The sequence below is a fragment of the Notechis scutatus genome, chromosome 2 (assembly GCF_049901735.1).
Source record: "Notechis scutatus isolate UNSWTSFEM ecotype Mainland chromosome 2, rNotScu1.2, whole genome shotgun sequence".
Taxonomy (NCBI): Eukaryota; Metazoa; Chordata; class Lepidosauria; order Squamata; family Elapidae; genus Notechis; species Notechis scutatus.
Genome location: NC_142010.1, coordinates 15272224 through 15295469, shown reverse-complemented (window position 1 = coordinate 15295469; position 23246 = coordinate 15272224). Strand labels below are relative to the sequence as shown.

Below are 23246 nucleotides of genomic sequence, written 5' to 3'. Positions count from 1 at the left end.
ATGGCACTGAAACAATGATAAATGCAAAATAAGTGAACAAAATAAGTAAAAATAAGCAAGGAACATGTGAAGGCAAACGAATTGAGATGCATCACCATCAGCAAAAAGGAGGTCCTATCCCTCTACATATGGCTTTAGTGAGATACCATTTGGAATACTGTCGACTTCTGGAAACCTCACTTAAAAATGTTATAAGATTGTGTGAGTCCAGAGATGGGCAACATGAGGGAAGGGAAGGAAATATCACCACAAAGTTAGGAGAAAGAGCCTATGTGTTGCATTTTCTAATTCAGCATCACTACAACTCCCTTGTCCTTATGGTTTTCTTTCTCGGTTATTACTTGCATCATGTAAAGCAGGGTGGAAAGGCAGATTGTGACAATAGTAAGAAAAGTGGAAACAATAGTAAGGGATTTAGGACTAATTGCATTTCTGCCTGCAACTCTAGTGGATATACTCATCAGAGAGAGTTACTTGAAATGATTAGGAAATCTGCACCACTTAAATATTGGCATCCACACATCACTTTCAGGCCAAATGATAACCTTAATCTCCACTGATGCTCATGTCCACTTAAAAACTTCCTACTTAGCAAAAAAGCACAAGAAAGGATTGAGGATTCAAAATCAGAATAAAGCTGGAAGGGAACTTGGGACTCTTCTAGTCCAGCCTCTTGCTCAAGCAGGAGATCCTATATCATTTCAGACATGTGACTATCCAGTCTCTTCTTAAAATGTCCAATGATGAAGCACCCACGCTATCTGGTTAATTGTCCTCACTGTAAGAAAGCTCCAGGTTGCTTCTCTCCTCGATTAGTTTCCATCCATTGTTTCTTATCTTGCCCTCTGGTGGTTTGGGGGAAAAAAAATCAGACAATAGATTAACAGAGTTGGAAGGGACCTTGTAGTTCATCTAGTCCAGGGGTGTCCAACCTTTCACCTTCCCTGGGCCACATTAGAAGATGAAAATTTGGTTTGGGCCGCACATAAAATAAAATAACAGTAACGGGGGGGGGGGGGAGAAAGCTCGCCCGCCTCGCGCCTACCTCTCCTCCTGCAAATGGCCCGGCTGGATGCAGCAGGACTGGAAGGCAAGGACCGGGAGGCTCGGTGCAGCAGCAGCAGCGGCGGCAGCAGGGGCAGAAGCAGCGGCGGCGGCGGGGCAGAAGCAGCAGCGGCGGCAGCGGCAGAAGCAGCAGCGGCGGCAGAAGCAGTAGCGGCGGCGGGGGCAGAAGCGGCGGCGGCGGCACAAGCAGCAGCGGCGGGGCAGAAGCAGCAGCGGCGGCGGCACAAGGAGCAGCGGCGGTGGCGGGGGCAGAAGCAGCAGCGGCGGCGGATGCCGCAGTGGCGGCGGAAGCAGCAGCGGCAGCGGCAACAGCAGGTGGCGGAGCGGGACTCTTGGGCTGCGGCTGCCTCGGCACAAGGAACACTGATGGCGCCCGCCTTTTCTGTTGCTGCTTGGCGTGGCGCTCGCCTCGCCCCCCCTCGCACCTGCCTCTCCTCCTCCTCCTCGCTGGCTCTTGCACGAAGGTTGGGGTGGGCACTGGGCCGCATTACGAGGCGACCTGGGCCGCATGCAGCCCACGGGCCGGACAAGCCTGATCTAGTCCAACCCCCCCACGCCCAAGGAGGAGACCCTACACAATTTCTGACAAATGGCACTGCAGTTTCTTCTTGAAAGCCTCCAGTGATGAAGCTCCCACAACTTCCGAAAGCAAGCTGTTCCATTGGTTGATTGTTCTGTCAGAAAATTTCTCCTTATTTCTAGATTGAATCTCGTCTCGATCAGTTTCCATCCATTATTCCTTGTCTGGCCTTCAGGTGCTCTGGAAAATAGCTTGACCCCTTCCTCTCTGTGGCAGCCCCTCAAATATTGGAACACTGCTATCCTGTCTCCCTTGGTCCTTCTCTTCACTAGACTAGCCATGCCCAGTTCCTGTAACCATTCTTGTTTTAGTCTTCAGGCCTTCAGTATAGCCTCTCTTCTTTGCACTTTTTCCAAAGTTTCAACATGACCCAAATGGATGCAGTATTCCAGGTGTGGTCTTACTAAGGCTTTATGAAGCGGTACTAATACTTCATGTGGTTTTGATTCTATGCCTCTGTTTATACAACCAAGGATTGTATTAGCTTTTTGGCAGCAGCCGCATACAGGTTATTCATGCTTAAATGATCATCCATTTGGATTCCAAGGACCCTTTCACAGTTAATATTTTTGAGCCAGGTTTCAGGTAATCTGTTTTTCCTGCCCAGGTGTAAAATGTTACTTTTCTCCACATTAAATTTCATTTTGTTGGATTCAACCTTGTCTCATTTGGATCTGAAATGCACAATATGCATATAGATAAAAATCTATAGAGACATGGTGGTCAGTAATTAGAATGCAGGCTAATTATCCACAGCCAGGAGTTGATTTTGACAGGCTCATGTTTGATTCAGCATTTATCCTTCTGTGGTGGGCAAAATGAGGACCCAGATTGCTGGGGACCATATGCTGACTTTATAAACTGCTCAGAGAGTGCAGTGAAGCATTGTGGAGTGGTATATAAGTCTAAGTGGAATTGCTATTGCTTTATACAGTTTCTAATGAGCATGGATCCTTTTATGAGAAGTAAGATTACTATTCTGAGCAAAACTCTTTCCACATTCTCTGCATTTATATGGTTTCTCTCCTGTGTGGATTTTGTTATGGCAACTAAGATCATACTTCCGAGCAAATGCCTTCCCACAGTTCGTGCATTTATATGGTTTCTCTCCTGTGTGGATTTTGTTATGGGAAGTAAGACCATATTTCCGAGCAAATGTCTTTCCACAATTCGTGCATTTATATGGTTTCTCCCGTGTGGCTCATCTTATGGGAACTAAGATAATATCTTCGAGTAAAGGCCTTTCCACACTCCATGCATTTATATGGCTTCTCCCCTGTGTGGATCCTCTTATGTAAAACAAGATGGCTTATTTGAGCAAAAATCTCTCCACATTCCATGCATTTAAATGGCTTCTCCCCTGTGTGGAGCCTTTGGTGGACAGAAAGTCCATTACTATAAGCAAAGGTCTTTCCACACTCCATGCATTTATACGGCTTCTCCCCTGTGTGGATCATGATATGGGAAATAAGATTACATTTTTGAGCAAAGGTCTTTTCACACTCCATGCATTTATATGGCTTCTCCCCTGTGTGGCTCGTCTTATGGGAAATAAGATGATATCTTCGAGCAAAGGTCTTTCCACACTCCATGCATTTATACGGCTTCTCCCCTGTGTGGATTATCATATGGGAATTAAGATTACTACTTTGAGCAAAGGTCTTTCCACACTCCATGCATTTATACGGCTTCTCCCCTGTGTGGATCATCTTATGGGAAATAAGATTACCTCTTCGAGCAAAGGTCTTTCCACACTCCATGCATTTATACGGCTTCTCTCCTGTGTGGATTTTACTATGGCAACTAAGATCATACTTCTGAGCAAATATCTTTCCACAATTTGTGTATTTATATGGTTTCTCCCCTGTGTGGCTCATCTTATGGGCACTAAGATGATATCTTCGAGCAAAGGCCTTTCCACACTCCATGCATTTATACGGCTTCTCTCCTGTGTGGATTTTACTATGGCAACTAAGATCATACTTCTGAGCAAACATCTTTCCACAATTTGTGCATTTATATGGTTTCTTTCCTGTGTGGATTTTGTTATGAGAAGTAAGACCATATTTCCGAGCAAATGTCTTTCCACAATTTGTGCATTTATATGGTTTCTCCCCTGTATGGCTTATCTTATGGGAACTAAGATGATATCTTCGAGTAAAGGCCTTTCCACACTCCATGCATTTATATGGCTTCTCCCCTGTGTGGATCCTCTTATGTAAAACAAGATGACTTATTTGAGTAAAGGTCTTTCCACACTCCATGCATTTATATGGCTTCTCCCCTGTGTGGATTTTCATATGGGAACTAAGATGACCACTTTGAGCAAAGGTCTTCCCACATTCCATGCATTTATACGGCTTCTTCCCTGTGTGGATCATCTTATGGGAAATAAGATTACCACTTTGAGCAAAGGTCTTCCCACACCCCATGCATTTATACGGCTTCTTCCCTGTGTGGATCCTTTTGTGAATAGTAAGTCCAATACTATGAGCAAAGGTCTTTCCACACTCCATGCATGTATATGGTTTCTCTCTTGAGTGGATCCTTTTATGGGAAATAAGATTATGCCATCTTCTGAACGTGTTACCACACTCTCTGCATTTGTAGAGCTTCTCCCCAGTATGAATTCTTTCATGTGAAGTAAGTTGTTTGCTTGTTCTAAAATATGTTCCACATACCAAACATTTATAAGGCTTCTCTTTTGTGTCAATCCCTTTTTGTGATGTGAGGAACTTACTTCTAAGTGAAGGAATGAATGTCTCATTGTAATTTTGTCTGTTGTGTCTTTTTATAGCACTTTTTCCTTTGTTTTGGCTTAAATAATGTTCTTTTACTTGTAGTTTAGCTTTCATTGGCTTCACGCTTTTCCCAATATATTTTTTCCTTATTTTCTCTTGCTGGGCAGGAATGTTTTGCATCGGAGCAACAGTGGAAGATGAGCTTTCCTGATTACAATTATTTGACTGGTTTCTCTCATGGCTTTCGAATTCCGTTCGAATTCCAAACTTCTCCATTCCATCTTTAGCATTGATCACTTGGGACCATTCACAGGAATCTTGATCCTTCTGTCTATTGTTACCTTCAAAGCAAAAAAGAAATAATAATGATAACAAGGTCAGAGAAAAAGATTAAACTGTACAAAATCAAGTGAATTTCCTTCTGAATTTTTCTGAAATTGCATTATGTTGAACGTTTGCATGCTAACAGTGATGTGATATAGACATGATTTCTGTATTAATGAGTCATGAAAGCTTTGAAAACATCTAGAAAACATCTCTTTCTTTACAAGTATCTATATATATATGCAAATCTCATTCAAAGTCTGTTTTGAATTAAGGAATAATTAGGGGAAACATCCAAGGGAGAATTGAGGAAAAACTTGAGGGAAGATTTATTTAAAGGTTCCCCTCGCACATACGTGCTGGTTGTTTCTGACTCTAGCAGGCAGTGCTCATCTCTGTCATAAAGCTAAAGAGCTAGCGCTGTCCAAAGTTATATTTATTTATTTTGATTGATTGATTAGGGTGGGTTAATTTCAGCAGAGATCTGTGAGATCTGAAACAATTTTGAAACATGCTTCTTCTCCGGTGTACCTTGGAGCAGGTGCTCCACAGTATCTGGCAGGCAAGACCCCCACTCAGCCTGTTCCTTGATCACAACTGAGATTTTGGAATGAAATCTCTTGCTTGTAAACACTTTGGCTTGTAAACACTCTTCGCACTGAGACAGGAAAGGTTGGGAGGCTTCAAGAATGGCTATTTCGCTGCTCCAAAGTCTCATCAGCTTTAGATCTTTGGTTGGATCTGGTACAGGCTTCAGTTCGCAGAGAATAGGGGCCTAAACTACTTTAGCGCGATATCACATAAGACCAGTAGTGCAAGATCTCAGGTTAGTAATCTCACATTATCTTGCACTTGGTACTTTAGGCCTGTGTTCTTTTAAGAACTGAGGACTGCACGAGATCCAAGGCAAAAGTCTTTCAAAACAAAGAGGCCTTCTTTCTGTTTTCAAAGCACTTTGTCCTGGATCTCATGTAGGCCTCGGTTGGCATAGAACAGAGGCCTAAAGTAGTGCGAGATTTCCCACTACTGATCTCGCGTACTCAGTCCTTTAGGCCTCCTTTTTCTGCAAATACACTGAAGCAGGCAAAGGAATTGACAGCTCGCTACATTGTTGCAATGTAAATCCCGTTGGGTGGGATGGGGATATAGGTAGGGCGAATGTTGTTGCAGCGCCTCTGCTGTCATTCGTGTGAATGATGGCTGTGGTGCTGCAACATTTGTAATTTTAAGACTGAGTCTTAAGTACTTGGGAGTGGGCTAGGTCATAAATTGGAAATTAGTGAGTGGTTGTAACTCAAAGATTACCTGTACCCTAGGACAGCGGTCACCAACCGGTGGGCCACAGCCCACTGGTGGTCCGCGAGAAATTTTTGGTGGGCCGCAGAGAAATGTCGCCCTCAGAGCACCCCCCAAAGGAATTAATCCAGGCTGTACAGAAACACAAGACTGCGTTGCCCACATGGCCCGCGGGAACCCTTCCCACCCACTCACTCTGTACCAGGCAAACTTGCCTGCTAAGTTGCTATTTTTCCTTTTTTTTTCCCCGACCATCAGCTGTTCTGATGTGCCGGGAGATTTAGATTACCTAGGAAGCAGGAAATAGTTGGATTTCTTGCTTTCTAGCTAGTCTTTAAATCTTTGGCTCTGCTTTTAAGTCCCTTAGGACTGAAGCATCTATTATTCAGTGCAGACTCATGGCAAGCAAATTTTATGTGACACTCAGGTAGCCGATGGCAGTTAGATAGATCAATGAATGTGTGAGGACCCGGAATATATCAGAAATATAACAAAAACCAAAACGTAAATAAAGGTCCTTTAATGCCTTCAACTTGGCTTCACTGTTTAATTGTTCACAGTTGAAGATTAAACTACTTTCAAAATAACATTCCAAACAAAAGAAAACACAGTTCAAATTCAAAGAGCAGCTAACGAAGCAAAAAACAAAAACAAACCGCATTGAATAAAGTTCCACGACAGACCAGGATAAACAATTACCAACTTCAGGAAGATAACCAGATACAGTCCGTTGGAAGAACGCCAACCAAGATAAACCTCCTCTAGGAATAAAACACTAATTTGTCTCCAGCGTTTGTTAGCACACAGGTCCAAACTCTTATGCAGATCTCACACCTGCAACCATGAAGATGATCATGGCCCTCTCCTCCCAGGTAGACCACATTTTTCCCTGATCCTCTCCTCCCTGCGTGCCCTAGGATGGATAGGGGATGGGCCTGGGTCCTCTTCTGACTACTCAGCTGGCCTCTGCCCTTTCCCAGACCGCCTCCACCACCTCTGGAGCCACACTTCCACTCCCTGTTGGCTGTTCCTCCTCTTCCTCAAAGTCAGTCTCCACCAGGGGCATGACAGAATGATTCTGTGAGCAACTAAATCTGCCTGCCTGCTTCGCCTGATTTTGGATAAAAGTTGCTCTTTTTTTATAAAAAAAATTCAACATTTACATACATGGTGTGTTGTGAGTTAATTTTGTGAGTTTGCTTGCAAGCAAATTTTATGTGACAGACTGAGCTAGCTGATGGCAGATAGAACTCTGAATGAATCTGTGATTCTGTGAGCAACTCAATCTGCCTGCCTGCTTTGCCTGATTTTGGGTAAAAGTTGCTCTTTTTTAAATAAAAAAATTCAATATTTATATAAACATTTATAATATTTACATACAAGCCATGCCCAGCCAGTCACATGACAACAAAGCCAAACCCACAAATTAGGCCACACCCACAGAACCGGTTAGTGGTCCCTGGGATCTAAAATTATGAGTTTGGTGGTCCCTGAGGTCCAAAAGGTTGGCGACCCCTGCCCTAGGATGCTCTGAGTCACACTGCATGAGGCCTTTACTCTTGAATTGGATTGGGAGAGTGCTCTTCCATGGGCTGAGCATGAAAGTTCTGTTCTCACACAATTTGGGGAGGTTTCAGAGGACGTGACAACACATTCCTCTCACATGATCTCCAGAGGACACATAAAAGCACACCTCATTCTTCTCAGCCTCCATAGATAAGTTATAATAGGAATGGAAAATCTACAGATAAAAAATAGCAAGGAAAGCATGTAACCAAAGAGACATTGACTGTTTTCTTCCTTGCAGTACAAGGCCAGATTGTACTTTCTTTCTCCTTCTGAAGAGATGATATCTGATCAATGATTTTTAATTAAAAAAAAAAAAACTACCCTGTTTCTCCAACAATACGGCCTCCCCCAATAGGAAGTCCCAGCATGTTTTATAGGCATGAAATGAAATTAAGCCCCTCCCCCCAAATTAAAGCCTATATTAAAACATGCGAAATGGGGGGGAATGGTGGGGGGGCTTGCCGTTAGGAAGTACTTTTGTTGCACACCCGGATATGGTGCTGCCTGCATTGACCCCGATACGAAGTGCCCCACCAACGCCGAGGTCAACATCCAAGCTGTTGCTGCCCAACCGCCCGAAGATGCAAGGGGGGGAATTAAGTCACCCCCGAAAACACGACCTAGCCATTTTTTCGGGGCTCAAAAAAAAATAAGACCCGGCCTTATTATACGAGAAACACGGTAACTATAATCTCTCTTCTTGAACTCTCTGATTTGGGACAAGAAAATTCTTACCCAGAGAGACCACATTCCTATGGTTTTCAAGCATGACTTCTGAATGCAGCGCTTTCTGGTCAGGATCCAGCTGAGACCATTCCGCCTCAGAGAAATACACAGCCACCTCCTCGAAGGACACAAGACTCTCCTGAACACAGAAAAAAGAACAGAACAGGAAGATTCACAAGATATGTTCATCTTCATCAATGATTTAGACAAGAGGATAAAAGGGGAACTCATCAAATTTGCAGACAAGACCAATGTCAGGATTCCAGCAGTTGCTCCAAATAAATCTGGCAGTTACCCCAATTAAATCATGAGACTCAAGCCAAACTTCCAAAACTTCAATTGACAGGAATACCAAAACTCCAGAAGATAGGCTCAAGATATAGAAGGATCGGCAGATAGGACCCCATCTAACAAAATGAAAATATTAGAAACAATGTGAGAATGGTTTTAGATATACTGGAATACTATGAAGTATACGTTGTGAAAAACCACTAGCATTGATTGTTATACGTGTCCAGAAAGTATTTAATAATGTTAATTGGCAAAAATGTGTGGTAAAACCCACATTTGCAAATACTATCGAGATACAAGAAGGATGTGAAAACATGGGGTTTCTATAAAGAACCAACAATACTTAATGACATTTTATTAGAGACAGAGGAAAAGCTGCTACGTAATTATATAATTATTTATTAAACTTTAAAATGGAAGATGAACAAGTAAAAGAAACCATGATAGTATGGGCAAAAAACTTTGGCTATACTGTAAGAACTAGATAAATGGCAAAAACTTTGGGATAGAAATTACAAATTGACAATGGCTACTACATATAAAGAAAACCTTAATACAATGTTATATAGTTGGCATCTGCCACCGGCAAGATTAGCAAAAATGTTTCATAATATGTCTGCCAAAGGTTGGAAATGCAATCAGACTCCAGGCATTTACTATCATATGTAGTGGACATGTATGAAAGCAAGAAAATACTGGACAGAAATACACACTTGGTTGGAAAAGATGACTAAGCAACATACAGATTTAAAGCCAGAAATATTTCTGTTGGTATAATACCAGAGAGCTGTGATAAAGGGACTATATATTTAATTGTTGTGACTCAGAGGTTGGAACCTGCTGTGTCAGAAGACATAGACTCGAGTCATGAGGAAGATCTGGCATTAAGGTTTGAGCCTGCCTTGTTGAGGGACATAAATGGGAGTCAGGAGGAAGAGGAGGACTTGGCATTGGGGTCTGAACCTGCTTTGCTGGAAGTTTTGGAATCATCATCCTCTCCAGAATCTTCCTCATTAGTTATGCCTCAGATGTCGGCAGATAAGCAGGAGAACGTGCAGGAGGAGTCCTTGGATGAAGATCAAACCGAAGAATGTTGGTTTGATGCAAGGAACAGATGTAAGCACAAATGGGAAGGAGACGTCCAATCAGGGACTGAAGAAAGAGACTGACACGACCTTCAAGGAATATAAGGAAGCGTGTTAGCTTTGAAGCCTGTTCGGGTCAAACTTGTTAATTTGCGTCTGCAGTTTGGACAAAGTATTCTGTTTGCCGTTTGTCTATGAATTATAGCTCTGCTCGTTATCAGAATTTGTAGACAGCTTCTGGGAAATCTGCCAACGAGGAATTCAGCCAAAAGGAAAATTAACTCTGTTGTTTCTGATATTGTCTGTTCGTGTTTTTCCCTTTGGACATTTGGACTCTCACCTCGTGGCCACAGGTGAGACAGAACATTTAATATTACATATACTGACAGCAGGAACAATTGTATTTGCACAATATTGGAAAAATGAGAACACCCCACACCTGAAGAAAATGAAATTCGGAAGATACTGGATTGTGCAGAGATGGACAGATTGACATTGAAAATAAAAGACAAAGGCAATTCAGAGTATTATTTAACATGGAACAAGTTTTATCAATGGTTAGAGTTACAAGGTAGAAATTAGATGAGGAAAAAGTATTCTTATGTGTAAGTAAATATATGAATACTGTTTATAAGTATGCCACTATAATTGATATATGATACAATCACAAACAAGCCAATATAATTATAAATATGTTTATAATTATATGCATCACTAATATTATACTTGTTATTTTGTTTTCACTCTTTTGTAAAATGGAACGCCCAGACAACACGTTGTATTAAAAATATGTATATATAATTTTTTTTAAAAAATGATATGAAAAAAGTAGTAATTGCAACAGGGATCTTGGAGTTCTAGTGGGCAATCAGTTACACATGAGCCAGCAGTGTGCTACCGTTGCCAAAAATATTCCAACACAATCATAGGCTGCATTAAGACAGGGATAGAATTAAGATCACATGAAACCTACAAAAGACCAAAAGAACAAATCAGTAATAAGAAGAGTGCAATTAAAGAGAAAATATCTTCGTCAGCCTATACAATTAGAAAATGTTTTACTTGTGGAGGAAAAGGACATTTGGCTAGATTCTGCAAGAAAGCAAAAAGCCAAAATGCCAGCCAGAATGCTAAAAGGCATCAAAAGGATAAAAAATGCTTTGAGTTAGCCATGTATAGCAACGAAACTGTGAATAATAATTTATGGGTTGTAGATAGTGGAGCATCGCACTGCATAACGAATGATAAGAAAAAATTTGTTAAGATGTCCACAAGTTCACAGCAGATATCTTTAGGTAATGGCTGGAAACTGAAAGCTAAAGGTGAAGGTATAGCATATTGTTCTTGCATAAAAGAAAATGTAAAAATGTTATATGTACCACAACTTAAGTTTAATTTGCTTTCGGGGCAATGGAGAAGGAACTAAATTCATTAAAGGAAATGAAAGTTTATGAAAATGCCAAATTACCTCCAGGTGAAAAGTCCATTGGCTGCAAATGGATATTTAAATTAAAAACTGGTAAAAATGGGACTGTTACCCATAAGGCTAGGTTGGTAGCTCAAGGATTTAATCAAACTCCATATGATTATGATGAAGTATTTGCACCGAATTTAAAGGCAACAACCTTGAGAGCAGCTTTAGTGTGGGCAGCTTATAAAAACTATATTATAAATCACTTAGATGTAGAAACTGCCTATCTGCATGCACTGTTAGGGTTTGGAGAATTAACCCCTAAAAGAGTATTGCAGCAGTAGTCAAGCCAGGAAGCCAAAGGAGCGGAAGGGCCCCAGAGTATACACACACTGAACACAAACACTGTTTGTAGTTTAAATAGTTTTTAATCCAGTTAGAGTTTAAGCATTGTCATTCAGTCCATTAAGTCATTCACAGTATTTCCATCCAGTAAGACTCACTAGTATAGTTCAAGTTAAGAGTCCTTGCAATATCTTTATCAGCCGATAAAGATATCTTATCCTCCTCCGGTTTCACTCTCCAGAGAAACAAACGCTGGATATTCAGTAGAATTACGCAGTAAATCAGCAAACAGTAGCAAACAATAACAGTTCAGTCACAGGCACTCACAGTCAGTAATCTCAGTTAGTCGCAGTAGTACACAGTAAGTCGCAGCAGCACACAGTTACAGCCAGACACAGTAACAGTCAGTAAGCTTTCCAGCTTCTAATGCTTCCTTATATTGTAACTTCTAGCCGCACCCTTAATCGGCTAATTTCCTGCTGCATTGTGCTTAAAGTGATAAGCACTTAAACCATAATATCTAAGTTTTATATATTTATTCACCCAAACCATATTTGGTATCAATGTTATACCTAACATACTCCCCTTTTGGGTGATATAAATATATAATACCTTTACAATCTTATCCCATATTTTTCACAACTCTCCTGGTGCTTACTGGCACCTTGGGCTTTAGTAAAATTATCAGCTAAATTGTCCTCCGACATACAGTACTCTAGCTGAATCATCTTACTTCTTACAGATTGTCTCACGTTTAGGTATCTTAGATCTGTATGCTTGCTCCTTGTTTTTACTCCAATATTTGTGGCCATTTGAATTGCTGCCTGATTATCTTCATGTATAATTATAGGATAATCTACTGTTATACCTATATCAATTAACATTTGTTTATACATTATTAATTCTGTACATAACAATGATAAACAGGAGAATTCTGCCTCCATAGTAGACAAACTTATATGCTGTTGTCTTATTGACTTCCAGCCTATTAATGTATTACCCAGCATTATGGCTGTTCCTGAAGTCGACTTTCTAGTGTCTCTTTCTGATGCAAAGCTAGCATCTGCACATGCACTTAGAATTAAATCACCCTTTGGTTCTAAATACAATGAATAATTCATTGTCTTTTTAAGATATCTTAATATCCTCTTAGCTGCAATCCAGTGTCTTTCACATGGTGCAGAATTGAATCTAGCCAACTGATTCACGCAGTACGATATATCTGGTCTAGACCAATTACTAATATAACTCAAACTACCAATTAAAGATTGATAAATCACCTTATCAAACTCAGGGCTTTGTACATCAGTGTTGCTAAACTCCTGACTCATTGGAGTCTTAGCTGGCTTACAAAGCTCCATCTTGTAATCTTTTAGCAATTTGCTTATCTTATCTTCCTGAGATATCTTAAAACCTTTCCTTGTTTTCTTTATATTCAAACCGAGATACTTCTTTATCTCCCCTAATTGCTTGATCTTTATTCTCTTTCCTAATGATGCTATTATTTTATTTGCTTCATCATTAGTTTCAGTTATCAAAGCAATATCATCTGTGAATAGTAATAATAATGATACTTTCCCATTTGTCTCCCTCTTAAACAGACATGGATCGGCTAAACCAGCTTTAAATCCTATATTGTCTAGTTCCTTTACAATATACTGGTTCCATTCATAGCCTGATTGTTTAAGACCATAGAGGCTTTTCTTTAACAACCAACAATCATTATCATCCTTATTTTCACTTTTAATACCAACAGGTTTTTTCATATAAATAATATGTTTTAATGGGGCGTGCAAGTAAGCAGTTTCCACATCTAGATGGTTAACTATATAGTTTTTACTAGCTGCCCACACTAAAGCTGCTCTCAAGGTTGCTGCCTTAAGACTAGGTGCAAACACCTCATCATAGTCATTGGCATTCTGCCTAAAACCTTGGGCTACTAACCTTGCCTTATGGATTAAATTACCATCTTTATCTGTTTTTACCTTAAATATCCATTTGCAGCCAATGGATTTCTTTCCTACAGGTAATTTGGCATTTTCATACACCTTCATATCATTTAATGAATTCAGTTCCTTATTCATTGCTGCATACCATCTTTCTTTTTCCTTAATAGGATACTTTTTAATTTCTTCAACAGAATTAGGAACTTGATTAATCTGGCACACTGTGTTAGCCTGGTACCTATCAGGCGGTCTAGATACTACGTGTAGTTCTTCTGGGAATTACAGGGCTTACAGGAGGACTTTGTTGAACTACTACCTGTTCATCTTCCTCATCCTGTTCAGCTATTGAATCTGTTTCTTCCTTTATGGGCACTATCTCATCCTGTATTTGTCTCTTTACTTTATTTTTAAAGTTACAGGGATAACTAATGGGATTTCTATAGGATTCAATAACTACATCTCTTTATTGACATCCTGTTCTAATTTCTCCCATCCTTCATGTTCTAGAAATTGGGCACTAGCACTACATAACACTTTAGATGTGCCTTTCTCCCAAAATCTATATGCCCTATGGTTTGCCTGATAACCAACGAAGAAAAATCTTTTAGCTCTATGTTGCCCTTTTTTTCTGATTTGTGCAGGAATATGCACCCATGCTGGTGCACCAAATGTGTGCAGGTAACTTAGATCAGGTTTCCTGCCATGCCACCTGGTGAATGGAATTTCACCTGTTGTTGTATTAACAACGTTGTTCAATATGTTATTAGCACACATTGTAGCCTCCCCACAAAGAATCAGGTAACCCAGAATCATTTAACATTGTTCTAACCATTGCCTGTAGTGTTTGGCCTCTTCTTTCAATAAAAGCGTTATGTTCTGGCCTGTATGGAGCAGACTTCTTATGCTCTATTCCAGCTACCTTAAGTCTGTTCTGGAATTTGTTATTAATAAATTCCGTGCCATTATCTGTCACCAGGGTTATCATTTGTCGTTTAGACTTTCTTTCAGCAAACCTAAGCCAATTGAAAAAATATTGATATGTTTCAGTTTTGCTTTTCATTAAATAGCAAAACCCATATCTAGAATAATGGTCCATAATGCTCAGTATATATCTAGCACCCCCATACTGGGTTTCTTTGGACCTATTATGTCTGCAAATACTACTTCTAAAGGTTCTTTTGTTTTGAAACCATTTAGCCTATTTGCAGGCAATACTTTGCTCTTATCTTCACAGCAAACATTACAACGCAAATATTTATCACAAGGTTTTAACCTTATTCCTTCAGATAACTCAACTGTACGTTTTAGCATTTTAAAATTTACATGCCCCAAACGCCTATGCAATAAATGGATACATTCTTCATGAGGCTTTATATTATTAAATACAGTTTGAGCCTCCCTTTCTTACTATTATCTAATACATATAATGTTCCATTTAAAGCTGCAGTTACCTTTTTGTTATCTTTTTCAATTATGCAATTATTATCCTTAAAAATAATTACATAACCTAATTTATCTAATACCCTTACTGAAAGCAAATTAAACTTTAGTTGCGGTACATACAACATTTTTATATCCTGGTTTATGTACGGACAACGTGCAAAACCTTGACCTTTCGCTTTCAGGTTCCAGCCGTTGGCAAGAGATATATGTTGAGAACTTGTAGACATTTTTATAAATTTTGTCTTATCTCTTGTGATGCAGTGGGATGCGCCACTGTCAACCACCCATAAATTATTCTTCACATCAGGTTGCTAAACGTGGCTAGTTCAAATGCTTTCTTTGGCTTTTTTTACATTCTGGCTTTTTCTCTTTTTGCAGAATCTTGCCAAATGTCCTCTGCCTCCACAATTAAAACACTTTTTAATTGTGTATGCTGTCGAAGATAAATTCTCTTCTTCCAGGTGCTTTACTTTGCTTTGCTGGTTTCTTTCAAGCTTTGAAGATAATTTCTCTTCTTTCTTATCTTCTCTCAGCTCGTCACGCTCACGCCTTCTTCTGGCTTCTTCTAGTAGCCTGCCTGTAATCTCGGTTAATGAGAGGCTTTCTTTTGGCAATACCTCTAACGAAGTCACATAGTCATCATAGCTTTGATCTAATGAAGATAATATTATGTAGACTTGTTGCAGTTCATTAAATATAAGCTCTTTTTCTTGCAAATCTTGAAAATGCTCTTCATACAGTTTAAATGAACTAACATATCTCCATTCCTCTGAAGATGCGTTCGAAAAAGCTTCCGTGTAAGATTTATATGTGCTCCTACACTGTCCCGAACATAAATCTTCCTGAGGTTCTCCCAGCAGTTTGCAGCATTTTCTTCTCCACGAATATGGACAAGCTGCTGATCACAGAGAGTCAGTCCTATGATGCATAAAGCCTGCTCATTCTTCAGTTTAAAGTCTTGTAACTTTTCTTTATCATCATCATTAGCAGGATCCCAGCTACTCACATCTGGTGGGTTTGCTATAATGTCCCACAATCCTTCTCTGCGTAGAAGTAAACTACATTTCATTGACCATGAAACATAGTTTGTTCCATCCAGCCTGGATATCATGGACAGTTGTGACAAATTTACTTGTGCCATTACTCTTCAGATATTTTGACTATTTTAAACTAATTAAAACAGTTTGTTTTACAGTAATGTGCAACTCACACCAACTCTCTCTGCTATATCCTGGTTAGTTAGACTATGTTGCTGGGCCCATAACCAATGTTAGGGTTTGGAGAATTAACCCCTAAAAGAGTATTGCAGCAGTAGTCAAGCCAGGAAGCCAAAGGAGAGCGGAAGGGCCCCAGAGTATACACACACTGAACACAAACACTGTTTGTAGTTTAAATAGTTTTTAATCCAGTTAGAGTTTAAGCATTGTCATTCAGTCCATTAAGTCATTCACAGTATTTCCATCCAGTAAGACTCACTAGTATAGTTCAAGTTAAGAGTCCTTGCAATATCTTTATCAGCCGATAAAGATATCTTATCCTCCTCCGGTTTCACTCTCCAGAGAAACAAACGCTGGATATTCAGTAGAATTACGCAGTAAATCAGCAAACAGTAGCAAACAATAACAGTTCAGTCACAGGCACTCACAGTCAGTAATCTCAGTTAGTCGCAGTAGTACACAGTAAGTCGCAGCAGCACACAGTTACAGCCAGACACAGTAACAGTCAGTAAGCTTTCCAGCTTCTAATGCTTCCTTATATTGTAACTTCTAGCCGCACCCTTAATCGGCTAATTTCCTGCTGCATTGTGCTTAAAGTGATAAGCACTTAAACCATAATATCTAAGTTTTATATATTTATTCACCCAAACCATATTTGGTATCAATGTTATACCTAACATGCACCATTGCAGCACACTATATATTTAAGGAAACCAGTAGGTATTAAGGATAATAAAACTAATAATGACTGTTGGAAACTTAAAAAGAGTCTCTATGGATTAAAGCAATCTGGTTACGAATGGAACCAATATATTGTTAAAGAGTTAAACAATATAGGGTTTAAAGCAGGTTTAGCTGATCCATGTTTATTTAAGAGAGAAACTAATGGAACAGTATCATTATTATTGTTTACAGATGATATTGCTTTAATTACAAAGACTAATAATGAAGCTACTGAAATAATATCATTATTAAGTAAGAGGATAAAATTAAAGCAATTAGGAGAAATAAGACAGTATTTAGGATTGACAATAAACAAAACCAAGAGTGGCTTTAAGATATCTCAAGAAGATAAAATTTACCAATTGCTAAAAACGTATAAAATGGAACTTTGTAAGCCGGCAAAAACTCCAATGAGTCAGGAATTTTGCCGAACTGATGCTCAAAGTTCAAAATTCGATAAGACTATTTATCAGTCATTAATTGGTAGTTTATCGTATATTAGTAATTGGTCAAGGCCAGACATTGCATATGGCATTAATCAATTGGCAAGATTCAACGCTGAACCCACTGAACGTCACTGGCAAGCGCTAAAGCGTATATTAAGGTATCTTAAAAAGACAATGCACTATGCATTGTATTTGGAGCCAAAAGATGATCTGATTTTAAGTGCATATGCTGATGCAAGTTTTGCAACAGACATAAACACTAGGAAATCAACTTCAGGTATGGCTATACTATTAGGTAAAGCACTGATTGGTTGGAGGTCAATTAGACAGCAACACATAAGTATGTCCACAATGGAAGCAGAATTTTCATGTCTATCTTTATTATGTACTGATTTAATTCTGTATAAACAGTTGTTATTAGATAAGGGAATAACTGTTAATGATTCCATTGTAGTGTATGAGGACAATCAAGCAGCCATACGGTTGGCTACAAATATTGCTGTAAAAACGAGATCTAAGCATACTGATCTTAGATATTTGAATGTAAGGCAATCTGTAAAAAATGGTTTAATAAGATTGGAATATTGCATGACTGAAGAAAATTTTGCTGATCAGTTTACAAAAGCCCAAGGTGCAGTAAAGCACAAGGAAAGTTGTGAAAACTATGGGTTAAAGTTGTAAATAGATATATATGTTATTATATTACCCAAAAGGGGAGAATGTTAGGGATAACATGGTTACCTAACTTAGTTTGGGTAAAATAATATATATAAACTATGTTAGTGAGTTTAAGTGTGTGTATCACTTTAACTGTAAAACATGTTTTTTGGGTGCGGTTGTAAAATCACCATAAGAGGGAGCAAGAGAGCTCACTGTTTGCTGGCTTTTACTGGATTGCTGACAATGATGGATTGATGGTGATAACTGCGTGTTTTTCCCTGCTATTGCTGAATGAAGAAAAGAGGTTTGATTTTCTTCATATCTCTACTGCAAAAAGAGATATATTACTGGACTGATTATTTGTAAGTTTACTGACCTCTTTTTCGACACTGGACTTTGCAACTGATTAATCCCCGGACGGACTGAACTAGTGTATGATATATGGACTGTTTGACTATGCTATAACTCTTATTGGAATAAAAAACTATTTAACTGGCACAGTGTATCTGTTTTACTGAGTGTAAGCTACAACAACGTTTATCTCACATATCTGCCTGCCTGCCTGACTGCCGTTGCACGTTCTGCTAGGGTGTATATCCCTAACAGTACCAATTTATAATGCCTTGGTAAGACCATACTTAGAATATTGCATCTAGTTTTGATTGCCAGATGTAAAAAGGATCTTGAGACTCCAGAAAGAGTGCAGAGAAGAGCAACAAAAATAATGAGCGGACTTGAGGCTGAAACATATAAAGAATGGTTGCTGGAATTGGGTATGTCTAGTTTAATGAAAAGAAGGACTAGGGTGTGACATGATAGTAGTGTTCCAAGAAACAATGGATGGAAACTATTCAAGGAGAGAACCAACCTACAACAAATTTCCAGACAGTGAGAACAATTAATCAGTGGAATGACTTGCCTCCAGAAATTGTGGGTGTTCCAACTCTGGAGGTGTTTATGAAGAAATTGGATAGCCATTTATCTGAAATGTTATAGGGCTTCCTGTCTGAGCAGGGGGTTGGACTAGAAGACCTCCAAGATCCCTACAAATGATGTTCCATCATTCCCAAATTCCCAAAGCAGAGATATGCACTAAGTTAAATGGCTGTGCGTCACACAAGTCCTAATTTTAGATGACAAAATGGACAATTCTTAAAATTTCTTTGACTGAAGGAATATTTGGGGAAGTTTTATCCAACTTCTTTACTGATTGTACAAAACTTTCACTGCCTTTCACTAAAATACCAGTAATCCCACTTCTGGATCAAATGATCTATCGCTCTATCATTGATTAACCTAATAGTCTGAGCCATTGGCTGAATAAAAGAAAACAAACAAGATAAAATTCCACGGGAAAGTTGTTTCTCAGCCTTTCAAAGCGGAAATGCTTGATCTCTTAATCGAGGCGCAAATCAGAGGATTAGAAATTATTTTGTAGCCTACATACCTTGATCACATGCTTTTTGTGGCCATTATCTTTGGAATTTTTATAGTCTGCTTTATTTTTAATATGATTTACTTATTTTTGAACTACAGTTACAAACGATTTTTTTAAAAAAATGGTAATGTGGCATTTTTCATTAGCCTTGCACAATTCCAAGTCAAAGAACAACCCTAGATGATAGGCTCAAGATCTTGACAGACTTGAACACGGGGAGTATCTAACAAAATGAAATTCAATGCAGAGAAAAGTAAAGTCTTACACTTAGGCAAGAAAAAACAAAACAACACATATAGACTGGGTGAAACCAGGCTCAATAACAGTAACTGTGAGAGGGATTTTGGAGTCTTAGTGGACAGCCAATTAAATTTGTTTTTCCAATGTGTCACCACTATAAAAATGATGTTGAGACTCTAGTAAAAGTGCAGAGAAGAGCAACCAGGATGATTAGGGGACTAAAACATGAAGAACCGTTACAGGATCTGGGCATGGTTAGTCTAGTCAAAAGAAGAATTGGGAAAGACATGATAGCAATATCCCAATATTTGAAGGGCTGCCACAGAGAGGAAGGGGTCAAGCTGTTTTCCAAGGCACATGAAGGCCTGAAAAGGAATAATGGATGGAAACTGATCAAGGAGAGATTCAACCTGGAAATAAGGAGAAACTTTCTGACAGTGAGAACAATCAACCAACAGAACAGTTATCTTCAGAAGTTCTGGGAGCTTCATCACTGGAGGCTTTCAAGAAGAGATTGGACTGCCATTTGTCAGAAGTGGAGTAGGGTCTCCTGCTTGGGCAGGAGGTTGGACTAGATGACCTACAAGGTCCCTTCTAACTCTTTTCTGATTGATTGAACAAATATGTGCCAACAGTGTGGGGTGACAGCCAAAAAAGCCAATGCAATCCTAAGTTGCATTGAGGGATACAATCAAGATCAAGTGAGTTACTAATTCCACTCTATAAAGCGTTAGTAAGACCACACCTAGAATACTGCATCCTGTTTTGGTCACACTATAAAATGGATGTTTACACTCTAGAAAGAGTGCAGAGAAGAGCAACCAAGATGATTAGGGGACTGGAGGCTAAAACATACAATGAATGGTTGCAGGAACTGGGCATGGCTAGCCTAGTAAAGAGAAGGTCCAGGGGAGACATGATAGCAGCATTCCAATATTTGAGGGGCTGGCAGAGAGGAGGGGGTCAAGCTACAAAATGAAATTCAATGGTGAGAAATGTAATGTGCTATGTTTAGGAAAGAAAAACCAAATGCACAGGCACAGAATATACGATACCTGGCTCAAAAGTAGTAAGTGGAACAGGGATCTTGGAATCCTAGTGGACGATAGCTTAAATGTGTGCCAGTAATGTGCTACGTTTCCCAACAGAATCATAGGCTGCATTAAGAGAGGGATAGAATCAAGATCACATGAAATGTTAGTACCACTTTAAAATGACTTGGTAGAACCTCACTTAGGAATACTGCATCCAGTATTGTTGCCACGATGTAAAAAAAGATCTTATGATTCTAGAAAGAGTGGAGAGAAGAGCAACCAAGATAATTAAGGGACTGGAAGTTAAAACATGCGATGAACGGTTAAAGGAACTGGACATGGCCAATCTAGTGAAGGAAAGGACCAGGGGAGACATGATGTTCCAATATTTGAGGGGCTGGCACAGAGACGAGGGGGTCAAGCACTTGAAGGCCAGGCAAGGAATAATGGATGGAAACTGAACAAGGAGAAATTCAACCTGGAAATAAGGAGACACTTTCTGACAGTGAAAGCAATCAATCAATGGAACAGAAGTTTCCTTCAGAAGTTGTGGGACCTTCATCAATGGGAGCTTTCAAGAAGAGACTAGATTGCGAACTATCAGAAATGGTGTAGTGGGGTTAGAGTCCCTTCAAAACTCTGTTAATCTGTACCTTATGAGGTCAATAAATTACAAAAAGAACAGGGAGTCTAACAGTTCCTGCTATTGTGATATGTTTATTCCTAATTCTTGAAGGACTTCAAAAGAAATGCTTCTTGTAAACGCAAAGTTGGAGGAACCTGCTATTGTGATGTTCGTGTTATGGAAGAACACAAAAATAATCCAGTCCAAACAAGGGGGGAAATAGAAGGAGAGAGCACTCAGCACACCAACTTCACTTCCTGAAAGGAGAATGCAAATCTAATATTTTCTGTATTGTGTCCGTCTGTGGGTCAGACTTTTACAGTGGTTTCAGATTTAAATTTGGGGCAGCCTATTGCTGTGCCAGAATGGTTTTTTCTTCATCCTGATTGGTTGGGAGTCTTGGTCTGTGTTTATTGGTCTTGGAGTTTGCTGTGTTCTGCTTGATGGGTGTCTCTGATATTTTCTGTCTGTTTTTGGCTCTTTTTGTATCTTGATTGGCTGGCAGCATTGTGTTACTTTAATGGAGGCCTTTAGTGCAGCTTGGCTTCGGGTAAATGGACGGCTATCATTAGTTAGGAAGCTGGGTTTCATCTGGGTGCCTGGTTGGGGTGTGTTTGAGCTGGAGGTATCAGGGGATCTGTTTGTGCCCAGGTGTTTGCCTGGCTTGTGGTGTGGAGATTTTTTTGTTTGTGAGTGCAGGCTTCCAAATGATTGACAGCCTGGTGGAATCATCTCTTCTGTTCATGCTTTCTGGTCTTTTTTCAATCTCTATGGCTTCTCTGATGATTCTGTGGCTGGAATTTTCTATAGTGGCTAATTTTATAGTGGTTAATTTTTGTCTTTATCTTTATCATTGATGTGATCTGCCTTGTTACAATAACTCGTTCGTTCTTTTAATGTTTTAATGTTTTAATTTCTCTATATAGTTTATGATTAAATGCATGTCTTCTGTCATTTCCATATCCAAATATCAAATATTACCTTTTATTTAACTACTCATACCAAATGTTCCATATTTCATAATAGTCACTATCTTGTTTATTTTTTAACAATTTGGTTAGGCTATCCATCTCAGCACATTCATGTATTATTTAATTACCATATCTTCTGAAGGAATGGAAGACAGTTTCCAGTTTTGTGCATAGGTTATTCTGGCCGCAGTTATGATGTGCAGAATTAAATATTGATATTTTTTTCTCCATGTTTAAATCTATCATACTTCGCAGAAACGTTTGGGGCTCAAGTTTTAAATTTTGTTTTGTTATATTTAAAATCCAATTTCTAATATTCCTCCAAAACTTCTGAGCACATGGGCAAGTCCACCACATGTGAAAATATGTTCCTTGTGCGTAGTTACATTTCCAACCATTGGGTGGTAGGTTGGGGAACATCAACTTAGCCAGTCTCGCAGGAGGTAGGTGCCATCGATGAACCATTTTATATAACTTTTCTTTATACGAGACTGACATGGTTAATTTTAATTTATTTGCCAGATGTGTTCCCACTTATCTAATTCAATACTATGACCCATGTTTTTAGCCCAAATTATCATAGATTCTCGGACTATACTTTTAATTTGTAGTCCAAAAGATATTTATGTTTTACTAATTGTTTTCTTTTCCTCTCCTAGCCATTTTTAATCTAATTCTTGTGGGGTCATATTAAAGCCAAATTGTTCTCTATCTTTATTATAATGGGTTTGTATTTGTGCAAAGGGCCACCATGCTATCTCCTTTCCTTGAATTTGTATTTGGGATAAGTAATTTTGTTTTAAGTTACCTTTATAGCGTTTCTTAGATTCTGGCACAACATAAAGAAAAAAACACGGCCCTAATGCTTGAAAAATATCTTTTGCCCATGCATTTGTTTCAGCTTCTGTTCATTCTGGCTCCTTCTCTGAAAGATAGATTGTTCACCCTGAAGCTTTTTACACGCACTCTACATTGACATCTGTCATTATTCCACCACAACAGGTCTTTGATCGAAAAAGGTTCCCTGCTTCTGCATTCATACTGGTTGACTCAGATCTTAATTTGACACA

At 39.2% G+C, this 23246-nt stretch overlaps 3 protein-coding genes across 4 annotated transcripts in view; all 3 read right to left on the bottom strand.

Annotated features, from left to right (window-relative positions):
* Positions 1 to 20860, bottom strand: part of LOC113432332 (uncharacterized) — a 149987-nt gene extending 129127 nt beyond the window's left edge. The window contains 1 exon segment of the mRNA XM_087953502.1: positions 20602 to 20860. Within this exon segment, the coding sequence (XP_087809628.1) occupies positions 20602 to 20709 (108 nt within the window). The 5' untranslated portion in view covers positions 20710 to 20860.
* Positions 1 to 23246, bottom strand: part of LOC113427813 (uncharacterized) — a 142110-nt gene that overhangs the window by 8497 nt on the left and 110367 nt on the right. The gene's annotated exons all lie outside the window — the stretch shown is intronic.
* On the bottom strand, positions 1607 to 8974 carry LOC113427814 (uncharacterized). Its single transcript, XM_087953491.1, is given in 3 exon segments — positions 1607 to 2835; positions 2837 to 4727; positions 8311 to 8974. Coding segments are annotated over 3 exon segments (2178 nt in total). The 5' UTR covers positions 8345 to 8974; the 3' UTR covers positions 1607 to 2582.